The sequence below is a fragment of the Amphibalanus amphitrite genome, unplaced genomic scaffold (assembly GCF_019059575.1).
Source record: "Amphibalanus amphitrite isolate SeventyFive unplaced genomic scaffold, NRLGWU_Aamphi_draft 000022F_arrow, whole genome shotgun sequence".
Lineage (NCBI taxonomy): Eukaryota > Metazoa > Arthropoda > Thecostraca > Balanomorpha > Balanidae > Amphibalanus > Amphibalanus amphitrite.
The window spans coordinates 673,587-698,089 of record NW_024881518.1 but is presented as its reverse complement, the minus strand read 5'-3'; the positions used below and the strand labels follow the sequence as shown (position 1 = coordinate 698,089).

At 48.1% G+C, this 24,503-nt stretch overlaps 2 protein-coding genes across 3 annotated transcripts in view; both read left to right on the top strand.

Annotated features, from left to right (window-relative positions):
* The first annotated feature begins 3,777 nt into the window (after positions 1–3,777).
* On the top strand, positions 3,778–6,585 carry LOC122391332. The gene has a single exon (XM_043385137.1). The coding sequence runs from the start codon at positions 3,778–3,780 to the stop codon at positions 6,583–6,585; it is 2,808 nt and encodes a 935-aa protein (XP_043241072.1).
* A 1,474-nt stretch (positions 6,586–8,059) lies between these two features.
* The window catches only part of LOC122391810 (zinc finger protein 271-like), a 64,962-nt gene continuing 48,518 nt past the window's right edge, over positions 8,060–24,503 (top strand). For both annotated transcript variants that reach the window (XM_043386090.1, XM_043386101.1), the window contains exons 1-4: positions 8,060–8,242; positions 12,055–12,128; positions 13,502–13,578; positions 14,835–14,911. In XM_043386090.1, the coding sequence (XP_043242025.1) occupies positions 8,171–8,242; positions 12,055–12,128; positions 13,502–13,578; positions 14,835–14,911 (300 nt within the window). In that variant the 5' untranslated portion in view covers positions 8,060–8,170. The remainder of the gene's footprint in view (positions 8,243–12,054; positions 12,129–13,501; positions 13,579–14,834; positions 14,912–24,503) is intronic.

The following is a 24,503-nucleotide window of genomic DNA, read 5'->3' as shown; positions in this document are numbered from 1 at the left end:
CCTTCTACATGCTAAACGTCACATGTGAATTTCGCAAACGATCAAATCGCCCCAGGCGCCATGTAACGGAAGTTAGCCCACATTCAGCCCACATTCGGCCCAGCCCAGATTGGGGCTGCCAAATCTAGGGAAACATCTAGAAATCTAGGAAAAATCTAAAAACCGTTTTACGCCTAAACGCGAAACTGAAAAATAAGACCACCATTTGAAAGATCTCTTCACCCCGGACCTAATGATATGGTTAAATACCGGATCAATTTAACCAAAAGCATGATTTAACCAGGATGAAAATTTTCGGTCAATACGGCCCCTACGATTTTCTTCAAAATCGGCATAGTGATACTACAGGCCGAGATGATCAATCTGGCTGAAGAAACCCCTATGGGCATTGAAATCTATGGGGTAAAAACGCCCTTGGAAAGTTTTACCCACGCATTTCTGGCAAGTGTATCGCACGCATCCCCCCAATATGGGTATCATATGAAAGCCCATGAAAACCCAAACAAAATGGTGGGGTAAAATTTACCCATTACCCCATCCAGGGTAAAGTTTACCCAAAATGAAAATTTTCGGTCAATGGGGCGGCCCCTACGATTTTCTTCAAAATCGGCATGGTGATACTACAGGCCGAGATGATCAACCTGGCTAAAGAAACCCCTATGGGCATTGAAATCTATGGGGTAAAAACGCCCTTGGAAAGTTTTACCCACGCATTTCTGGCAAGTGTATCGCACGCATCCCCCCAATATGGGTATCATATGAAAGCCCATGAAAACCCAAACAAAATGGTGGGGTAAAATTTACCCATTACCCCATCCAGGGTAAAGTTTACCCAAAATGAAAATTTTCGGTCAATGGGGCGGCCCCTACGATTTTCTTCAAAATCGGCATGGTGATACTACAGGCCGAGATGATCAATCTGGCTGAAGAAACCCCTATGGGCATTGAAATCTATGGGGTAAAAACGCCCTTGGAAAGTTTTACCCACGCATTTCTGGCAAGTGTATCGCACGCATCCCCCCAATATGGGTATCATATGAAAGCCCATGAAAACCCAAACAAAATGGTGGGGTAAAATTTACCCATTACCCCATCCAGGGTGAAGTTTACACAAGATGAAAATTTTCGGTCAATAGGGCGGCCCCTACGATTTTCTTAAAAATCCGCATGGTGATACTACAGGCCGAGATGATCAATCTGGCTGAAGAAACCCCTATGGGCATTGAAATCTATGGGGTAAAAACGCCCTGGGAAAGTTTTGCCCACGCATTTCTGGCAAGTGTATCGCACGCATCCCCCCATATGGGCATCATATGAAAGCCCATGAAAACCCAAACAAAATGGTGGGGTAAAATTTACCCATTACCCCATCCAGGGTGAAGTTTACCCAACATGAAAATTTTCGATCAATGGGGCGGCCCCTACGATTTTCTTCAAAATCGGCATGGTGATACTACAGGCCGAGATGATCAATCTGGCTGAAGAAACCGGAAACCCCTATGGGCATTGAAATCTATGGGGGTAAAAACGCCCTTGGAAAGTTTTACCCACGCATTTCTGGCAAGTGTATCGCACGCATCCCCCCAATATGGGTATCATATGAAAGCCCATGAAAACCCAAACAAAATGGTGGGGTAAAATTTACCCATTACCTCATCCAGGGTAAAGTTTACCGAAGATGAAAATTTTCGGTCAATGGGGCGGCCCCTACGATTTTCTTCAAAATCGGCATGGTGATACTACAGGCCGAGATGATCAATCTGGCTGAAGAAACCCCTATGGGCATTGAAATCTATGGGGTAAAAACGCCCTTGGAAAGTTTTACCCACGCATTTCTGGCAAGTGTATCGCACGCATCCCCCCAATATGGGTATCATATGAAAGCCCATGAAAACCCAAACAAAATGGTGGGGTAAAATTTACCCATTACCCCATCCAGGGTAAAGTTTACCCAAGATGAAAATTTTCGGTCAATGGGGCGGCCCCTACGATTTTCTTCAAAATCGGCATGGTGATACTACAGGCCGAGATGATCAATCTGGCTGAAGAAACCCCTATGGGCATTGAAATCTATAGGGTAAAAACGCCCTTGGAAAGTTTTACCCACGCATTTCTGGCAAGTGTATCGCACGCATCCCCCCAATATGGCTATCATATGAAAGCTCATGAAAACCCAAACAAAATGGTGAGGTAAAATTTACCCATTACCCCAACCAGGGTAAAGTTTACCCAAGATGAAAATTTTCGGTCAATAGGGCGGCCCCTACGATTTTCTTCAAAATCGGCATGGTGATACTACAGGCCCAGATGATCAATCTGGCTGAAGAAACCCCTATGGGCATTGAAATCTATGGGGGTAAAAACGCCCTTGGAAAGTTTTACCCACGCATTTCTGGCAAGTGTATCGCACGCATCCCCCCAATATGGGTATCATATGAAAGCCCATGAAAACCCAAACAAAATGGTGGGGTAAAATTTACCCATTACCCCATGCAGGGTAAAGTTTACCCAAGATGAAAATTTTCGGTCAATGGGGCGGCCCCTACGATTTTCTTCAAAATCGGCATGGTGATACTACAGGCCGAGATGATCAATCTGGCTGAAGAAAGCCCTATGGGCATTGAAATCTATGGGGTAAAAACGCCCTTGGAAAGTTTTACCCATGCATTTCTGGCAAGTGTATCGCACGCATCCCCCCAATATGGGTATGTTGTATATTTATGTTGTTGCATGTGCAGGCTGTGGCATGGTGTTGCATGTGCTTTGCATGGTTTATGAGCCTAATGCTTGGTTCCCTGTTTTCCAGCAATGTTGTGAATAAAAGCCTTCATTGAGGTTCATCGTTCATTACAATTTTATTCACAACATAACCTGCAATCTGCATGACTCTGGCAAATCAAGATGGACAAGTATCTCAAGCCCCCAGAACTCAACATTGATCCCAAATCGCCATCTGCTGAAGATGAGTGGGATATGTGGATTACAAAGTTTGGGGATTTCTTCAACTCCATCGATCCGGCCCTAAATCCCAACAAGCTCACGCTTCTTCGGGCTTACATGTCATGTGCATGCTATAAGCTGATCAAGGCGGCCACTACCTTTGATGAGGCTGTCGAGATGCTGGAAGCAAGGTTCGTGAAACCCCACAGTGAGGTCTATGCTCGCCACAGGCTCGCTTCTCGGCGACAGCAGGCTGGGGAATCACTTGACACTTATCTCGAGGAACTGGGGCTCCTGGCATCTCAATGCAAGTTTGAAGCAGCTACAGCTGAAAAAGTAAAGGAGGATGCCATACGTGATGCCTTCATCAATGGCCTGTCATCCAGTGCTATTCGACAGCGTCTTCTGGAGAACCTTCAGCTTGATCTGAAAACAGCTGTTTCTCAGGCTCGTGCTCTGGAGATGGCCCAGCAGCAATCTGAAATGTATCATAGAAACAGCAGTGATTCGTCACCAGTGACAGTGACAGCCCATGCTCAGTCTGATCCTTCTTCTGCAGAGGAGACAGTGCCATCCGCTCGAGGAGGAGAGGAAGTGACTGCAGCAGTTGAACGTACCTGCTTCTTCTGTGGTGGTCCACATCATGCTCGAAACAAGTGTCGTGCACGCAATGCTACCTGTTCAAGCTGTGGTAGGCAGGGGCATTTTGCCTCAGTCTGCCAGATGGGGAGATGGTCCAGAAGAGCACAACCGACCAAGGACCGGAGACAAACCACAGCTTCTATGCCGATACTGTCAGCAATGCATGAAACCTCTCTTCCGAGTCTACGGTCTGCTATGACGCGTGTCACAATCAATGGTCAAGAGTTCGAAGCGCTGATCGACACTGGTAGCTCTCAGAGTTTCATCCGTACCCGGGTCGCAGAGGACGTTCACCTGAACATCGAACCCGCACATGGTACTGTGTGCATGGCCTCCACACAGCATCATGTCAAGGTGGCGGGGCAGTGTAGGGTGAGACTACGGGTTCAAGATGAATCATATGATGACTACCTGTTCTCTGTCATGGACGATCTGTGTGCACCTGTGCTACTCGGTCATGACTTTCTCAAGGCACACGAAAGCGTGTCCCTGACGTTCGGTGGCTCTCGATCCTCGCTCAGCCTGTGCTGTCTGACTCCCGCAGTGGTAACGCCACCATCCTTGTTCGGTAACTTGACGGAGGACTGTCACCCTATCCAGGCCAAGTCACGCCGCTACAGCGCCTCCGAAGTGAAGTTCATCGAGGGTGAGGTCGATCGTCTCCTAAAGGAAGGCATCATCTCTCCCAGCACCAGCCCATGGCGTGCTCAAGTTCTTGTGGTTGCATCTCCTAGCGGGAAACGTCGGATGGTTGTGGACTACGCCCAGACCATCAATCGCTTCACGGAGCTGAATGCTTACCCGCTGCCAAGAATCAACGAACAGGTTGAAAAGATCGCTCAATACTCCTACTTCAGCACGATAGACCTGACCAGTGCCTATCACCAGATCCCCATCGATCCTGAAGATCGCAAGTACACAGCTTTCGAAGCTGATGGAAGACTCTTCGAATTCCTTCGTATCCCGTTCGGGGTCACTAATGGGGTCGCCTGTTTTCAGCAGATCCTCGACGATGTCATCCGAGCTGAGAACCTGCGCGACACATTTGCATACGTCGACGACGTGACCATCTGTGGTCGCACCAGAGAAGAACATGACAGGAACCTGGAGCGCTTCATCGACGCTGCAAAGAAGTTCTCGCTGACGATCAATCAAGAGAAGAGTCAGTATGGCAAGACATCCGTCAGGATCCTGGGGCATGTGGTGGAGAACCGGACGATTCGACCTGATCCAGAGCGACTTCGAGCCTTGATGGAGCTGCCGGTGCCCGAGGACGCGAAGGCACTGAAGCGAGCTGTAGGCATGCTCTCACACTACTCCAAGTGGGTGTCGTCCTTCTCCGAGAAGCTCCGGCCGCTGATCGACGGCGACTGCTTTCCCCTGTCGCCTGACGCGGTCGCGGCGTACCAGCGGTTGAAGGAAGACATCGGTGCTGCTACCATGTCAGCGATTGACGACTACGCTACCTTTGTGGTAGAGACGGACGCGTCTGATAATGCGATCGCAGCCACTCTTACTCAGAACGACAAGCCGGTCGCCTTCTTCTCGCGAACGTTAAACCCATCAGAACGCAAACAGGCATCCGTTGAGAAGGAGGCTGCAGCCATAGTCGAGTCAATTCGAAAGTGGCGGCATCTTCTGATTGGACGCCACTTCAAGCTCATCACAGATCAACGCTCGGTCTCCTTCATGTTCGACCGCGCGAGCAAAGGACGCATCAAGAACGACAAGATACTGCGTTGGCGTCTCGAGCTGGCGTGCATGAGCTTTGAGATCGTGTATCGTCCGGGGAAGTTCAACACAGTTCCCGACATGCTATCCAGGGCTGTCTGTGGCGCAACCGCCACGGACACTGAAGATCTCATCCGATCTCTCCATGGACAACTCTGCCACCCTGGTGTAACGCGGTTGTGGCACTACCTCCGGTCGCGGAATGTGGCTTGTTCGGTGGATGATGTAAGGCGAGTCGTAACGCAGTGTAGAACCTGTGCACAGCACAAACCACGATTCGTCCATACCTCTAACACGCTTGTGAAAGCGACTAGGGTGTTTGAGCGATTGAGCGTTGACTTCAAGGGTCCCCTGCCATCAAACACTCAAAGAGCGTACATGTTTGTCGTGGTAGATGAATTCTCTCGCTTCCCGTTCGCTTTTCCTACTGCCGATACGTCTGCGGATTCGGCGATACAGTGTATGATGTCTCTGTTCACTATGTTTGGCACACCGGAGTTTGTACATTCCGATCAGGGCACCGCCTTCACGTCCTCTCGATTTAAGCAGTTTCTCCTACAGAACAGCATCGCCCAGAGCTTCTGTTCGGCATACAACGCCCCAGGCAACGGTCAAACCGAGCGTTACAACGGCATCATCTGGAAGTCTGTGTGCATGGCCTGTCACTCTGACAGCATCGACTTGAAAAACTGGGAAACCGTCCTCCCCCGGGCTCTGCACAGCGTTCGTTCGTTGCTATGCACAGCCACGAACCAGACGCCTCATGAACGATTCTTCAAACATCCTCGAAGGTCAATCAATGGTCAAGCTCTCCCTTCTTGGCTGGTGACATCAGACAGGGTACTGCTCCGTCGGTTCAACCGCGCCAGCAAGTACGAGCCTCTGGTGGATGAGGTCGATCTTCTGCACGTTACTCCCACGTACGCCAAGGTCCGACTGCCGAGTGGTCGTGAGCCGACCGTCTCTATCCGTCATCTCTCGCCCATGGGAGGTGAGAGCGCTGGGGAGCACTGCCAGATGGGTGATCATCGATCGAGTGAGACAGACGTGCCTCCTATTGACTCGCCCTGTGACCCTGTGTGTCCCGCTGAGCGTGGCGACTCGTCTGATGCTGTGTCCGTCTCTGCACCGGATGTTCATGATGTACCTCCCGAGATCTCGCCTGACTGTCCTGATACCACTGTAACGAATTTGGATCGGCCTCTGCGAAGGTCAACCAGGGTGAAGCAGGTGCCTGTTCGATTAATGGACTATCAGATGTGTAAGCCGTGACAGGCGAGCGTTTTGACATGGTGTGGCGAGGAGTTTGTCTTTGTGTTAGTGTTGCTGAGCGTAGTTTTGGCACGCTCAGTCTTGAGGGACGGTGAATGTTGTATATTTATGTTGTTGCATGTGCAGGCTGTGGCATGGTGTTGCATGTGCTTTGCATGGTTTATGAGCCTAATGCTTGGTTCCCTGTTTTCCAGCAATGTTGTGAATAAAAGCCTTCATTGAGGTTCATCGTTCATTACAGGGTATCATATGAAAGCCCATGAAAACCCAAACAAAATGGTGAGGTAAAATTTTCCCATTACCCCATCCAGGGTAAAGTTTACCCAAGATGAAAATTTTCGGTCAATAGGGCGGCCCCTACGATTTTCTTCAAAATCGGCATGGTGATACTACAGGCCCAGATGATCAATCTGGCTGAAGAAACCCCTATGGGCATTGAAATCTATGGGGTAAAAACGCCCTTGGAAAGTTTTACCCACGCATTTCTGGCAAGTGTATCGCACGCATCCCCCCAATATGGCTATCATATGAAAGCCCATGAAAACCCAAACAAAATGGTGGGGTAAAATTTACCCATTACCCCATCCAGGGTAAAGTTTACCCAAGATGAAAATTTTCGGTCAATGGGGCGGCCCCTACGATTTTCTTCAAAATCGGCATGGTGATACTACAGGCCCAGATGATCAATCTGGCTGAAGAAACCCCTATGGGCATTGAAATCTATGGGGTAAAAGCGCCCTTTGAAAGTTTTACCCACGCATTTCTGGCAAGTGTATCGCACACATCCCCCCAATGTGGGTATCATATGAAAGCCCATGAAAACCCAAACAAAATGGTTAGGTAAAATTTACCCATTACCCCATCCAGGGTAAAGTTTACCCAAGATGAAAATTTTCGGTCAATGGGGCGGCCCTACGATTTTCTTCAAAATCGGCATGGTGATACTACAGGCCCAGATGATCAATCTGGCTGAAGAAACCCCTATGGGCATTGAAATCTATGGGGTAAGAACGCCCTTGGAAAGTTTTACCCACGCATTTCTGGCAAGTGTATCGCACGCATCCCCCAATATGGGTATCATATAGAGCTTATGAAAACCCAAACAAAATGGTGGGGTAAAATTTACCCATTACCCCATCCAGGGTAAAGTTTACCCAAGATGAATCTCGGCCTGTAGTATCACCATGCCGATTTTGAAGAAAATCGTAGGGGCCGCCTCATTGACCGAAAATTTTCATCCTGGTTAAATCATGCTTTTGGTTAAATTGATCCGGTATTTAACCATATCATTAGGTCCGGGGTGAAGAGATCTTTCAAATGGTGGTCTTATTTTTCAGTTTCGTCCAGCCGTTTAGGCGTAAAACGGTTTTTAGATTTTTCCCTAGATTTCTAGATTTTTCCCTAGATTTGGCAGCCCCAATCTGGGCTGGGCCGAATGTGGGCTGAATGTGGGCTAACTTCCGTTACATGTTTTCTGACATTGTTTCCTGAATTGTGGCTATGTGTCTTCACAGGTGCAAGGAAACTGAATAACTACGGTCACAGTGGGTGTATCTACTGTGTTCAAAAGTTTTTTTTTCTGGTCATGGTTGAAGTTGAGAGAAAATGTCAGCTTTCTGTAAAGGAGGAAATGCGGGAGAAACTGTCTACATGTCGGGTGAGTGTTTCTTTTTGATTGAATGTTATTTTGACTGTTACATTTCATAAAAGTTTTCCATTGATTATACTCCAGCTGAGCGACAAGTAGATAGGAACCCGAACCTCGCAAAGTTTGTGTCTGAAGACCAGACTGGAAAACATCCATACACTACGCCGAACGCCCGTGAGACCCTCTTGCGCGGAAATTCGGCGCAAGCGATTTTGCACTGAAATTTCTGTGTGACTTGCGCCAAAAGTTAGGTTCCCATTCGTGCGAAAATTAAGCCCTTTTTATATAAAGCACAAGTGCACATCTACTGTACCGATCAAGGCTATATCAACACCTTTTTTAAACCCCACATTTGTTCTCCGGTGAATTTCAGACAAGTTGGTCTAACCGAGTAAAAATCGAGTGATTAATCCAAGGCGATTAATCACTGTATTTTTCTCAAGTTTGTCTGTCTTGGCAGATACAGCAATACATGAACAGGCCTACGAAGTACGAACACACATATTTGATCAGTATCGGACGATTGGACACTTTTAAAAGGAGATCTTTCGTGCCTCCCGGAAATTCACTGGAGAGCAGATGTGGGGTTTAAAAATAGGTGTCGATATGAACAGACAGTGTTCCGGGGCCTTGTACGGCGTACGCTCTCCCGTGTTTCAGCGTCCGAATGAGTTTTTTATTTCCACGAAAACCCAATGCCTCAATAGTCTTAGCGCACTCTAGCTTCATGCCGTGAAACAAAGCTGGTGCTGTGAGTACAGGGGCCACAAATTTGTGCCGATGTTAATATCGGCGGAGCAGTGTGTTCGAGGCTGGCGGGAGTCAGCCGTCAGCGAGGACCGGGCAGCGGAACAGCATGTGCTACGGCACATCACCATCTTCTCGGCACACGGCGCAGAGCGCCGCGGGGCACCGCTTGTCTGGGCTTGGTCTGGGCACTGCTGGCGCGCCGCGAAGTGAAGACAGCCGATTCGGTGCCGTATTGGAGCGAGTGGCCCCAGTGGCCCGCCCTCATTTGGTGCACCGAAACGGCATCCTCTCTATCCTCTCCGGGGACAGGGAGCGGCGGCGTGCTCCCGAGGAGTCGCTTGAATAGTGATTCTGAGCAGTTGCGCTCTGCGCCGCACAGTGCGATGCGAGGCCGCACAGTGAACCGCCCTAGTCAGCGAGTGGGCGTTTGAGGGCAGGGCGGCCGCCTGTTTTGCCAGGTCGTCCGCGCTCTCATTCCCCTCGATAGGTACCGCAGTGGGCAGGAACCCACTGCAGTATTGCTAACGACGCATGACGATGTCCAACAAGGTTTTCCATACCTATCTCCACCCCGAGGGTTGAGGCCTCACCTGGGCGGCCGCTTCTCCGCTGAGTTCGAGCGGCTCACCAGTTCGAGCACGACTGGGGCGGGGACGTGTCGTCCCGAAACCTCTCCAGACTCCAGAGCCGCCCGCGAGGCGAATCTGCTGCTAGATTGACCAGCGTACCGCATTAATTCGGTGATCGTATTTCGCCAAAAGATTATGCGACCGCCCTGCGCCGAAAAATTCGTCCGCCGCCATGCGCTGAATTCGGCGCATGCGAAGTTACGCCGGACGTGCGCTGAAATTTTTGGCGCAATCCCGCCACTTCGCCGGACATATTCGGCATAACGTGTATTTTTTCCAGTCTGGTCTGAAGACCATTTGACAGTTGTCCATCTGATACCCTAGAATAAGCTTATATCTTTTTTTTTAATGTTTCCCAGTTTGAGAGAGGAATGGAAAGTTTTTCCAACACTCCTTTGGTTAACATGCAAATTATATAGGTACCTATGTACAGTGGAATCCGCTTAATAAATCCACCTTGGTGACAAGGTGTTTTGGATTTATTAAGCTGTGGCTTTATTAACGGGTGTCAGCTATTTTCACTTAAAAAAGCATGTGTCACAGGCACAGCTGCACGTTTTGTTCCCTACGCATAACAAGCGTACCTATGGCTAAGATTTCTCATTGCCTTGCTTATTACAATGAAAGTGACCAGGGGCTCCGCCACTGGTGGGGTCCCGGGGGCCCGGACCCCAAATAATTGACGTTCGTAATGCAGCCTAATGTATAAAGGCAGGTTTTAGGGTTGGACATGCCCCCGAACCTGCGACCGTAGACCGTAGTGCGGGGGCATGCCCCTGAAACTTGAAAGTGACCAGCGCACACTGCTAAGCTGGCGCAGCGATTAAGTCAACATATCCATCCACGACCTCTCCCCGTCATGCCTGCTATGCCAACGAGCATGCAGGCAGTCGAGGGTCCCTGCTTTGCGCGAACATTTTTCTCAAATGCACAGTAATTGCGCTCTTGATAGCCCTGAACTCCTTCTGTTTTTAGAACTCCAACTGCTGCAGACCGCCGCGCTGCTCTAGCGCAGTTCTTTAGGAGCGGGTAGGATGCCACATTTTGAATGGAGAAACGTTACTGCGGACTTGAGAACTTCCAAGTGGCTTTATTAAGCGGAGTACGTGGATTTATTAACCCTCGCCGGCACAGGCCATTTTGCGTCCTTCGACGGCACAGGGGGGGGGGGGGGGTTGGTACGACCCCCCTCGCGTTTGGCCCCTGATCGAGCTAGAGCTTCGCGGAAAAAACGAGCGTGTTGCCCGTCACGAGACGAAGCCGATGATACCCAATTTTAAGGTCCTAGGTCATCGGGTGACCTTCCAGGTCAGGTCAATGACCCGAAAACCTGGAAAATCGGGACCTGTTAGAAAGTCGTAAATTGTGGCTGCTATGTGGTTTTCCGGGGTGCTGATTTCCGGGGTGCTGATCACGAATATCGTGTTAGTTTTGATCAGAGATGATGTCTTTAAGCATTTAGACCAGGTCGGGTCAGGTCAGGTCAGGTCAACCGGTAGGGGTTGTGACGGGTATTCGTAATACGTGTCAACCGCCTCTGACAGCTTCGTAACATGTTACGAAGGCACCAAAACTACTTCGTAAATGTTCAAATGGTTGCCAAATTCGAATTCAGCTCCAAAAACTAGCCTAGAAACATGTAAAACTCGAAAAAGTGAACCGAGGTCACCCGAGGTCACCAATGGTCAATGACCTGACCTGACCTTCAGGTGACCTTAACACCCACCCTAATGTATGGGAGCGACATCAAATCACATGTTTGAACGTTTGAAACCACAAAAAGCTTGCAAACGCGCGGCTAATGTTAGCCGACATACGCCGAATCGCGATTCCGGCCAAACATGGTCTCGGAAAAGAGGTCACAGGTCAAAGGTCATAAAATTGGGGTCAGGGTCATACAATTTTCAGGGTAGGTGTAAAATTGATCAATGCGAGGGTACTGAAAGTTTCGTCGCGATCGGCCGCTTTTTACGCGAGTTATTCGCGAAAAACCTTAGGGGGGGGGGGTTGCATCACCCCCCCCCTGTGCCGGCGAGGGTTAAGCGGATTTGTTAACTATAGGCATCTAGGGGGAAAATCCGTGAACAGCTCAAGCGGCCACAATAGGCGGCTGGATTTAGTGTCCGTGGATTTATTAAGCGGATTCCACTGTATTACAAATAGTTTGCAGTTCTTAACTGAAAATGTCCAACTATTTCCATTTGCCATCATAACTATTCAAGAAATTGTGAATATTTGAGTGTAAGATTACCCAAAGTAATTGCATTCTTACTTTGTGTCACATATTTATATTGTCACATATTTATATTATGTTGGTGCCTATCTACTTTGAACACATTCAGTGTATCTTTATCTCTGTTTTGCCAGTTCTGTTATTTGTAACATTATGAAGTTGCTCATACTTCGCTACTCGCTAGTCATGCTCTTCCATTGTTCATTCAGGATCTGCTGCATCCATCAGTGACAGAAGATTGCTCTCCATCAGACCAAGCTATGCAGTCTTTAAAACAAGAAAGGTATGTCCATTGTCTAATGTCTGATATTGTATCCAATCCACCTATCAATTCACCCGGCCCAATCTTACCAAATGCTGTGAATGCGCATTCACGGCATTTGGTAACATTCAGAACTATTCCACCTTCACTTATTCATTCGTTCAGGCAACATTCATAATCATTGACGCTATCAAAATCATTGGACAAGATTAGCTGGATGTAATAAAAAGGATATCTTTGATATCAGTGCCGTAAACTCCGGCCAGTGCTGCCAAATCCTATTTACGGCATTGGTAAGATTGGGCCCAGGTGGAGGGATGGGGACTGGGGGGAGGGGGGGGGGTTAGTCATACCCGCCAGTTTTTTTTCGTCTGTTAAGAAAACGCCGACGCGCAGTCCCACGAAATTGGTATATTTAATAATAAATTAATATCAGATCGTGTGTAGTTTTTTATTTACCTCTGGTAACAGTTTACATAAGGTCAGGTCACCAGGTCAATTTAAGTGATTATGCCTCTAAAAAAGTTTCTGTCTCTGTGATTCCTACAGTTTATTTCCCAGAACTTTGAAACACGAGGCATTGCACGAGGATTCATGACCAACGAGTTGTGTATCTCAAATTATTAATATCAATGACCTTAGGTCCAGTGGCGGCGGAACACCTTCAGTTAGGGGGAGGGGGAGGCACTGCCTACTTTTGGTCCCATTCTTTCCATGCAACGCCCATAGGGCTAATGTTACCGCTCCCCCCCCCCTGAGGTTTTTCGCAAATAGCGGGAAAACCGCGGCGCTACCGAAATTTGGTACGACTAGGTATTCTCTCATCAATTTTACACATGGGATGCAAGTTTGAACCTCGTAACTTTTAAGGTCAGGTCAGTAGGTCACTTTGAATGACCCAACCTCAAGTCACTTTTTTGCAACTTTGTCACCGTGCCAGAGCTACAGTAGGTGTCGGAGGCCTTTGAAAGTTGCAGGATGTTATTAGGTCACTATTCATTTCTAATATGAATGACAAGCTAATTCGGCCATGTCTACATGTATACTGTATTGTATAACTGATTTCATGGGACTTCTGCAATTAACTGTTTGCAGGTCATTGTGGGCATTAGATTTGGCAGGATTTACTTGGCATGATTAACGCACGAAAGAAGCACGTGTGGAAAAGTAATGCCTAAGAATCTGTTCAGCGTTCCTGAATCGGAGACGATGCAGCTTGTTCGGCTCGCTCCAACTCCGTCTCCTGACCTATTGTTACAAATGGGCTGGCTCGCTTCGACTCCGACTTGGAAACCCGTGAAATATTGTCTGGAATTGCCACTAATAGTCAGTAGGTATAGATTGCATATCTAGTTATTTTCCGGTAGTGCCTTTATCCCTGATTTATTTCACAGGGAGCCGTCGAGTCCGAAAGCAGAGCGGATATCGGAGATTTACGACGCCTCGTCAGCCGACACAATAATTACTAAAGGTAAGCTGTTTTATCGCAAATTGATGGCGAGATATTGGCATTGATGGCGATATTTTGGCATTTGTGTTACAACAGAAAAAAAGACTGCGTTGTCGGGTCTACTTGGGGGCTACTGTCAGATACGAATAGTTTCTAAATAATTTCCAGACACCTTTTAGGCCTTCAATGGGGTGTGCAAAACTATTTGCTGCTCTTCCGAAGCAATCTGGAAAGTCACAAAACAGAGGCTTTAAAGGGACAGTATCACCATTTTGATGAAATTTGACATTGCATAGGCCCCACCTTTCTGGTCCGGGAACTGAAGACCGATCCTCGAAGCTCCACACCGTTATCCCGCTATCGCCGCTCAAAGTACGAAAGGTGTACCACACTTTGAATCGTGCTTCACTATCTTCACTGTTTAAATGTTTGCGCCGTTTTGAATTGACCGCCAGTAATAAAACTTTTACCCTGGTCATTTCATCAAATTTTATAAAGCCAAAACGTTTTTCGCACTTATTCATCACCGTTAAATTCATTAAATAGTCGTAGGCAATTTCCGCTGTTTCCTTCGGATTCTAGCGGCTGAACAAAGGAATTCCTCCAGCTTGAATCACAATCTCCCTCCAATGTATGACGTTTATCACGTGATTGTCACGTGATATTTTCTCCCATTGTCAATTGTCACGTCCAATTGTCACTCCCTCCAATTGTCACGTTATATTTTTATAGGCAATACCTAAGGCTACCTCTCCCTAAGGACAACTCAATCAGAAGAACGACCGCGTAAGCGTAGCGTCAATAATGTATTAGCTGCGCCAGTTCTGTAGTAATTTTGCATGCTTCCAAACTGGCGGCCATGCTTGTATAGTGGTGGTTCGCTCATGAAAATGAATCATGAAAATGAAATGTGGTTGCAATATTTTTCACCGAGTTCGGTCCTCAAACTATGTTTTTCTGATTCAGAAAAATAAGAAATGCTAGTAAAAAAAAATCAGCTCCATACATGGATTTTTTTTTCGATGATACTGTCCCTTTAATCTCATCCCATGTTCCAGTAGGTATATCATCTGCCGCATGTCATTTTTTTTGCATTTTAGTTGCGTCTTTTTACATTTTCAGTTCACTTTCTACCTTTTTTTTACTCATTTATTTCACCTTGTTATACCAATTCTCTAACTTTTGAAGGTGGGAGGTTCTTTTTAAATACGTTGGTGATATGAGTGCAGTCCATTGCGGGCCATAACTGTGAACTCTGAACGTTCTGTCTTCGACAGATGACGACGACTGGGACGTCAAGTGGAGGGTGGACGTACCCGACCGTGACCCTCTCGAGTTGACACCCGACACTGAGGTGAGGACCCGTGTGCCTTTGTGACGCCACCTCGCTTCACATTAGCGTTTTGTTCAATTCTGCTTACCGGGTTAGTGCATGTGTATGTCTGTGCAGCTTAGGCCTGCTGTCAGTACTCTATTTTAGAAAGATTTGACGGAATTTCGGGTTGCTTTCTCCATGACGATCTAGGCGACGGTTGAAATGCAGAAGGGTTGCCCTGATTGGGGTCTTCCTGTGACGCCCCCCCCCCGTCTCCTTAAACTGTTTGCACCAACGCTTGATAGTGAGAAGTGGTACCGTAAAGTGTCAGGCAACGTCCATCTGTGAGTTGCCACCATGGGGCATGCCAAAAGCGCGAATACGCACCTCTAGACTTAAAAGCAAGGGCTCCGCCACGGACTTTTGGTTGGGGGGGGGGGACGATCTGCTCTTTGCCCATCGCCCTAGTGTCTCCTGTAAACCTAGGGTACCCCCAAATCCAGTTTTCTTATCGGATTTAGGCCACTTGTTTTTAGTCATAGCCCTGATACGATGATTTTTTAACTAAAAAAAAAAGAAATGAAATAGAGAAATGGTAGGCCACCTGACCCATGCAATATTACCCAATATTAGATTGTACCTTCATCATATTGACACACCAGACAGAAAAAAAACTTGAAAAATAAACTTCAATTTTTAATGGTATCTAGCTCATAGTTTTGCGCTGAATCTGAATCCATTTTTAGCATTTGGCGAAGGTTGAGTCAGGTTAGGTGAGATCAACAAGTGCGTGTCCCGCGGGCTAGCCAAAGTAGGTGTCAACCATGAACCACCACAGACAGCTTCGTAGGTAACATGTTGCATTGGTACCAAAACTACTTCTTAATGTTCAAATGGATGCTTAACCCGCGCCCCGTTGGGCTCTGCCGAGCAACGCGCCCCGTTGGGGGGGGGGCCATTTTGGCCCCCCCCCTAAGATCTCGAGAACCACGCAACCTAGCGACAAGCCGCAAACGGTGTTGGATAGCCCTATCAGGGAACTACCTTGTGACCCAATTTTATTGACCTAGGTCAAACCGATGACGTCACAGGTCAGGTCAAAGGTCCAATTTTCACCGTTTACAGGCATTTCAAGAAATGCGTTTTAAAATCGAGTAAAAAGCATTTCATTGAAAATCATCGATGGGGAAATGTTCTTCAAACACATATTTTGCTAGTTGAGGTCACTGATACCAGGTCAGGTCACAGAGGTCAGGTCACTGGGGGGTCACAATATGAAAGTGTCGTGTGATACATGTTTTATGGTCCATTTTACATGACAAATGCGATTATGTGGGTCAGGCAGCCTTTGGGGCCAGCTTAGGTCACGTTTTGGTCAAGGTCAGGTCAAGGTCAGGTCAAGGTCAGGTCAAATTAGGTCAAATTTCAAAGTTAATATTTTTGCATAAAATGGGTATCGAATCAACGCAGCTCGTCACGGGGAGTTCAATGGTGGTCTTTGTTTTGCCGTACGAGGTCTAGAATCGCTAAAAATTGAGTTCAAAAATTTGACGTCATCATTTTTGAACAGTTTTTTCGCTATAACTTGGCCAAAAAACAAGATATCGATCTGAAATTTGGTATATATATAGAAGAGCGCAGGGACTATCACATATATTCCGGTTTTTTCGAAATTCGGAAAACTTCTGGATTTTTTTTTAGTTTTTCTAAAAAAAATCAATTTTTTGAAATTTTTTGGGTCAAAAACCCAAAATTTCGAAAATCCGAGATAGCAGTTTTGTAGCGCCGCTTTTTGTCTACTAGACCATATAAAGAACTTTGAAATTGCTTCATAACTGTAGATTTGGTGAGCGTTTAAATATTGCATGTTTTTTGCTCATTTTTGCTCGAACATGACCTCAGTTTGACCTCAATAACTCCTGACCTAAGGTGACCTAAGACTTGAAATTTGGTGTGAAGGTGTCAAATTGATGCCCGGGAAGGTACTGAAAATTTGGCGGCGCTGCGCGCCGCCGTTTTCTTGCTATTCAGGAAAAACCACAGGGGGGGGGGCCAAAATGGCCCCCCCCCAACGGGGCGAGGGTTAATTCGACATCATCTCCAAAAAGTTTCCTAGTAACATGCCTAACTCGAAAAAGTGAACCAAATTCATCTAACGGTAATGACCTTGACCTGATACTCACGTGAACTTGACACCTACCATAATTGCATGTGTCTACCGTCATTTCAACATGTTGGCTCGGTTTTATGACATAACAAGTCTGGAAACGTATAGATAATGTGCGCTAACATACAACGAATCGGTGTTTCGGCCTGACATGGTCTGGAGAAATAGGCCACAGGCCCAAAAGTCATGGCCCATGGGGGTTAGGATCATGAAATTTTCAGAGGATGTGTAAAGTTCCCCGGAAATAGCCAATAGGTACTAAAAGTTTCGTCACGATAAACCACTTATTACGCGAGTTACTTGCGAAAAACTGAGGGGTGGGTGTGGGTCAATCCGACCCACCATAAGAATGAGGGTTAACCTCTCAAACACTGGAAACAAACAGCTTCTCTCATCCTACAGTTCTGCGATATTCTTATTTGACCGATGGAAGTTTCCTCTAAAAGAACGAACGCGTTTACCCGAAAGAATTATCTCCGTATTGAGCGTTTAATTGATTGAGAGATACTTATCTGATATAAATACCTACTGGATTACCTACTGGATATACCTACTGGATTCATTATCGGGATAGGCCGAATGATTGCGAACATTCGTCAGTACACTGGCGGATCCAAGGGGGGGGGGGGGGCATTTGGGGCATATGCCCCCCCCCCCCGGACAGAAGCCGGGGGGGGGGCATTCAATACAAGTATGCCCCCCCATTCAGAATTACACTTCTTACGCCTATAACGAGGAACTAAATAAAATGGATTAGAAAGCCTTCCTAGTAACTACTTTTGTGATCAGAGTCGTTTTAGTAACCTCAATTTAGTTGTCATTGCCTTTATTTTGTCTAAAACTATGTTGCTTCTTACCACAGGGGAGCAATGCCGCTTCAACCCTATTGACCGTATTGTCTAACGACGGCAGTCATATTGCGCAAACCAGGAATCGGCCGCCGCCTATGCTTGGGAATAGGGACGGTTAGAATACGGTTTACCTGTATAGCCGCAGCCAGCGCAGCGTAACCGGGGGGAGGGGGCACAAGGGGCGCGTGCCGCCTCATTAGATGCATGGTGCCCTATGGGCCCGAGAGGCCCTGCAAAGCCAATAGGCCGCTCAGGGTTAAAGCGTGCCTTATTTCGAATGAGATAAGACCCACAGGACTCGTGAGAGCACCTCACGGAGTCACGGGCTCCTGAGTCGCCACACATCACACATCTCCATAAGGGCCCCACTGCGGCTTCTGAGGGCCCTGTGCTCGCCTCTGAGTGCCCTTGCTGACCTATTAAGCGTCAGCTCTAATTAGGGTCCTGACCCATACCCGCATGGAGCGGCTTCACACCAGTGTCTCTGATGGCCCATAACGGCTCCTGTGAGGGCCTCACACCGGCGCCTCTGAGGGCACAACACCGCCAATCTGAGGGACTAACACCAATATTTCAAGGCCCTACATCGGCGGCGGCTCTGAGGGCCCCACACTGGCGCCTCTGAAGGTCTTACACAAGCGCATCTGACGGCTACCTATACCTGTAACCAGGGCTGCGGAGTCGGAGTCGGAGTCGGAGTCGGTCGGAGTCGACAGTTGTGACCGGAGTCGGAGTCGGAGTCGGAGTCGGAGTCACCGAAAATCTGTCGACTCCGCAGCCCTGCCAGGTGTGCGGAGTCGGAGTCGGGAGTTGGAGTCGATCGGAGTCGACATTTCTGCCCGAAGTCGGAGTCGGAGTCGGAGTTGGTTTTTGAAAGCCGGAGTCGGAGTCGGAGTCGGAGTCGCCGTAAATCCATCGACTCCGCAGCCCTGCCTGTAACTCTGTGGGCCCCACACTGGTGACTCTGAGGCCTCCCAGCGACGCCTGAGAGTATCACGCCTGTCTCCAGGATCCCACAGGGCTCCTGAAGGCCTCTACCGACCCCTTGCTGGCCTCTCGAAGACCCCTTGCCCCCATGCCTGTGTCTCTGAGGAGTGAGACTGAGGACCCCCACAACGGTGCCTTTGAAAAATGAAAGTCCACCGGCGACTGTAAGGGCCCTACACCGCCACCTCTGAGACACCAGTGGCTATTTAGGCCCCACATCCACGAATCTGAGGGTCCCACACCGGCGCCTCTGGGGCCCCACACCGGTGCCTCTGGCACACAGCCACCGGTAACTCTGTAGGTCCTACACCGGTGACTCTCGAGGGCCCAGCCGGCGTCTGAGAGTCGGCCCATGCTGATCTCTAAGGACTCCACAGGGCTCCTGAAGATAGTGCCGGCCCTCACTTGCCGGCCTGTGAAGACTCGTTCGTTGTTGACATCATATGGCCCGTTACCCGCCTCTGAGGGCACTTTGCCGGTCTCTGAGAGGCCCTACCGGGTTATCAAGCATTCGCACCAACAACTCCAAGGCCCCCACACAGTCATCTGTGAGGGGTGTTGGCTCACCGCCATTCTAGTGTCTAAAAGATCACCACAACGGCGTCCATGTGAGGGCCTCACACCAGCACCTCTGAGGGTCCACACCGGCTCCTTTGTGGTTCCTGCACCAGTGCCTCTGAGGGCAGGGGCGTAACTTTGTATACTTTTGAGGGTGCAGTTGCACCCCCAAAGTTAAATTATGCACCCTCAATGCTTATGTTGCACCCCCAATGTCTCATTCCTTTATTGGCACTAAGAATTATAAAATACACAAGGTTCTTTGTTTCAAATACCTACATAGCAAGAAAATTCAATGTAAAATGGTGAACTAAAACAAGTGCACTAATCATATTTTGTCAGTGGTTACAATTGTATACCTCACTGAGCCACTTGAGTTCACTGGAGTTAAGTTTTATTGATTGCTATTATTTTCATTGCAAAATGCTAGTACCACATATGGTGCATGGAGCGGAGCATCGCCAAATTCAGGTGAATTAGCTAGCAGCATGCTCAACTTAGGTACTCACCTACCGCCATGTACTCGCAAGGCACAAGCATAGGGGCAATATTATCAGTTTCTTTAGCGCAGGGCCATGCAGGCCTCGAAGGGCCCAAACCAGTCTCTGAGAGGTCCTTACTGGCCTCAGAGGACTCCACATCGACGGGGATGTGAAATGGCGTGAAATAAACCGCAAAAGACAGTCATACTTTGATGGCCATGTCCGCTGATTTGGAAGGCTACAAATGGCTTGGGAACGTCATGCGAATACGAAAGTGGAGAAAACTCCGATTCTTTACAAAGTTCGCAATCAATTTTCGGAGTTTAGCCATCGGAAGGCTATGCCGAACTTGAGCTCAAATCTGAGGGCATATTTCAGAAAGAACGTTAAGAGCTAACGAAATCGTTTTTCCGCGGCGCTGCAGCTCTATTCATTCCTGAGTTCATTCACCATTTTGTGAAAAATGGTCGAATAGGCGAAATTTTACTTGTGATGGCCTCTAGTGCCCTGACCTGACCTTTAACCTGACATAAGAATGGCCCAGGTACGTTTGTCATAGCTTTTGACGCATGTTCGAATGTCTCCTATCCCTTGCAAGTGTAGGGGGGTCGGATGGACCCCCATGATTTTTTTTGCAAATAACTCGCGCAAAAAGCGGCCGATCGCGACGAAACTTTCAGTACCCTCGAGTTGATCAATTTTACACCTTCTCGAAAAATTTCATGACCCTGACCCAAATGACCTTTGACCTGTGACCTGATTCTCGAGACCATGTTCGGCCGGAATCACGATTTGGCGTATGTCAGCTCACATTATCCGCGCGTTTCCAGTCTTTTTGTGATTATAAACGTCCAAACATGTGAAATGATGTTCGTCTCACGTAGGTATTACAGTGGGTGTCAAGGTCACCTGAAGGTCAGGTCAGGTCATTGACCTTTGATGACCTTGGTTCACTTTTTCGAGTTTTACAAGTTTCCAGGGTAGGTATTTTTGGGGCTGATTTCGAATTTAGCATCCATTTCAACATTTACGAAGTAGTTTTAGTGCCTTCGTAACATGTTACGACGCCGTCAGTGGTAGTTGACACCTACTATGGATAGCCGGCAGGACGCCTACTGGTTGACCTGACCTGACCTGACCCGACCTGGCCTAAATGCATGAAGACATCATCTGTAATAAACACTAACATGAAATTCGTGATCAGCACCCCGAAAAAACCATAACAGCTTCGCTTTACACAGTTCTAACAGGTCCCGATTTCCCCGACTTTTGGGTCATTGACCTGACCTGAAAGGTCAACCAATGACCTGGGACTTTAAAATTGGGAATCATCGGCTTCCTCTCGTCACGGGCAACACGCTCGTTTTTTTTCCGCGAAGCTCTAGCTCATCAGGGGCCGAACGGCAGGGGGGGGGGGGGGTCCAACCGACCCCCCCTACACATTAGACGCTGGCAAACGCCGCACACATGTCGTTATACTATATATAATCTTCGCTCGCTCGATATGTATGTACATATGTACATGGCACATGCTCCTTAGGAGGCCCCTGCGAACTGGAGGCCCCGCCACTTGGAGGCCCCTTCCCTAGTTTGCACCCCCAATGTCGTTTCCAAAGTTACACCCATGTCTGAGGGCCCCACACCACTGCCTCTGGGGAACCCACACCGATACCTTTGATGGTCCCACGCCAATACCTCTTAAGGTTCCACACCGGCGGCCCTGGGTCGGCTCTATACCTACACCAGTCATTCTGAGGGCCCCACCGGCCCCACCAATTTTCGTCGATTTCTGGCGCTGCCCGGGTGTTTGTCCCAAAAGCCTCCTCCTCCTGGATCTCCCAATGGGGGTCAGGTGTCCTACCATTTCTGTTTTTTTTTTTTAACTCGTTTCAGGGCTATGACGAAAAATAAGTGGCCTAAATTCGATGAGAAAACAGGATTTGGGGGTACCCTAGGTTTGGCTCCGTGACCTGGTATGCCCCCCCCCGCGCTGACACCCTGGATCCGCCAGTGCGTCAGTAGACTCACGTTGATATACCTAACGCGAAAACGCCTGTCGATATGGTCTACTAAAAAAAAAAACTGAAATCCTAGGCCCCCATAACAGAAAAAGACTAAAAGCACAGCGACAATATAGTTATCGACGACAGGTTAATTAGATTCTCATCACGCTTTTTCTTCGGAGATTCTTTGCACCTATGTTCTGTATTCGGTGTCAGGAACAAAAGTCGATTTATCTACCAGCGGGAGAGCCGATTATTGGGGGGGGGGGGGGACAAAAGATAGTATGTCCCACCCAACATTTTGGTTGGGGGGACATGTCCCAACCGTCCCCCCCCCGTTGGCGGAGCCCTTGTCCTTACCGCTGATTATATTCCATTCGCGTCAAATTTTGTGAGAAGTCAGAAGACTAAGAAATGTACAGGCCATTTGGTCAACGAATTTTGAAAATCGGTCGGTAGAAACTTGAGTTATTAGTGTGTAAACACAGAGTTGTGAATGCCACGTTTCCAGCGTCAGCCGATCCCGCTTCAGCCGGCATCTTACCCTTAGTAGGCTTCTAACTGCCATATTTATTGTTCGATTAACTAGAAATTCACCATACACACTCACAAATGTATGTTCTTTCGTATAGTGAAAGCAAAAAGGAAATCGGCCGGTAACTTTTCGAGTTATCGGCGTGTTAACGAAAAAATCGCTCATATGACAGATTTTTATTTATTTTATCATAGATAACAGTAGAACTGGATTTGACACGAAGTTCGATGAACTGCAATAGGGGACCCCAAAATATGATGTATCTTTTGGCAGCAGTTGAAAAACTAAAAAATCACGTGCATTATGCCTATTTACCAGTGAATCTCATTGGAAACGGCCAAAAATTCACAAAAAATTGCTACATTTCGGTTTTAAACGTTTTGCTATGATTTTGTTGATAGCTTCAGTTTTACATTTATTTCATAATTTTACCAAGTTTTGCCTTTGTTTAGCACAACAATGGCTTGAGAGTGAAGTTCTCAGGGTGCCATGAACCTAGCTGCAGGCGAGCTCAGCAAACGTCTGGAAGAAGTTGCGAAGAGCCGAGTATCAGTGAATTGAGTCAACCTATCCCCTTTGTGGGCCACCTTGTAACTGAGCAGACGCTACTTGCTACTGTGAATTGTGACCAAAAAGCTTTCCGAAGTAAGACAAGTAAAGTCTTTCTTACTCATACTGATCGACCGCGCCTACCAACGCCTATAATCTGAGTTAGTGGAGCGCGTCGTCTTCACTAGCCTGATCTACGTGACCACTGACCGTGGTTCAAAAGCTCATCTCTCACCAGCAGATAGGCTGTGGCGGGATGTATGTACGATCTGGACTTATCCAGTTGGTACTTACAGTGGACTCAGAACAGAAAATCACCAACGAAGGTACGGAAGCCTTACTGGTGCTGCTGGGAGACAAATCACGCGAGCTGTGAGGCGACGCTGGCTCTCTCTGCTCAGGGTACGGAACGGGGCTGATCGTTCCTCGTGCTGGTCAGCACTGCACCGACGTGCAGTTGGTCATCTGAAAGCTGCAGATGGGGGGCTCATGGCACAGAGAACGCATCATGTAATCTTGATTTCAACTTGTCTGTTGGAGTCGAAGCGAGTGATTGCGATCCGCCGATTCTGCACTGTGGATACCACCCCAAAGCGGTTACCGGGGAATGAGCGCCTGGAGCAGCTTTCCACAGACGTTTCTGCAGCTTCAAAGCAGCTCTCATTCAAGAGGATGTATCTGACCACATTGTCATAATATATGCTGAACAGCGATAGGAGACCCACGTGCCTGCGCCACTGCCCTGTCCGTTAGCTGGCTGGTACCTCACAATGATGGAGGAGCGTCTTCCACCGCCTCGCGCGCTGCTAGAAAAGGGCGGACGCAGTGAGAACCAACCAAGAGTGACCGAGGACACTGACCTGGCTTTGCACAGTATCTGTTCATCCGTCACCGGAATTCATCGAATGTTACGACTACGAATACAACATGAACTGCAATGGCGCATTGAAGTGCCTGCAAGAGACCGGTTGTCTGAATCACGTTTTGATGCGATCCCCGACGCTGGTGATGGTGCGGCGCCGCATCTTTGGTCTCATCTTCCCTCCAATCAGTGACGTGAGGCAGCACGGTTTAGTGACGGTGGCGAGGGCCGTCAGATGCCCCCACGCGCCTCTAAGACTATTCAGCTGGCTGCCTCAAGCAGGAGGCCATGAGCGACCGTCAGCACGCTTTGAAGTATGGAAAAGGGCAGACTGGCTGAAAAAGGCAACTGGCAAGTCAACTGAACAATTGATACACTGTTAGCCCCGCAAGGTTGGCCTCCCTGTGTCACCAAGGCACACGGATCACAGGTGCCCTACGACGTGATTCTAAGAGCCGCATGCAGGCTGGTAAGGCCCAAACAGAGATGAGCTGAGCATACTGGACATGCTGGCTGTATAATTATTTTTGGTTGTTTATCTAAACATGCTGGTTATTTAATATTTGTCGGAAAAATATAACTTTCAATACACAGGCCTGATTGCATGAAGTGGCGCAGTTAGTGCTATATATTCAGG

What these genes read in the sequence shown, in the direction of transcription:
- LOC122391332 (XM_043385137.1), top strand. Translation starts at nt 3,778, where the DNA reads ATGACGCGTGTCACAATCAATGGTCAAGAGTTCGAAGCGCTGATCGAC.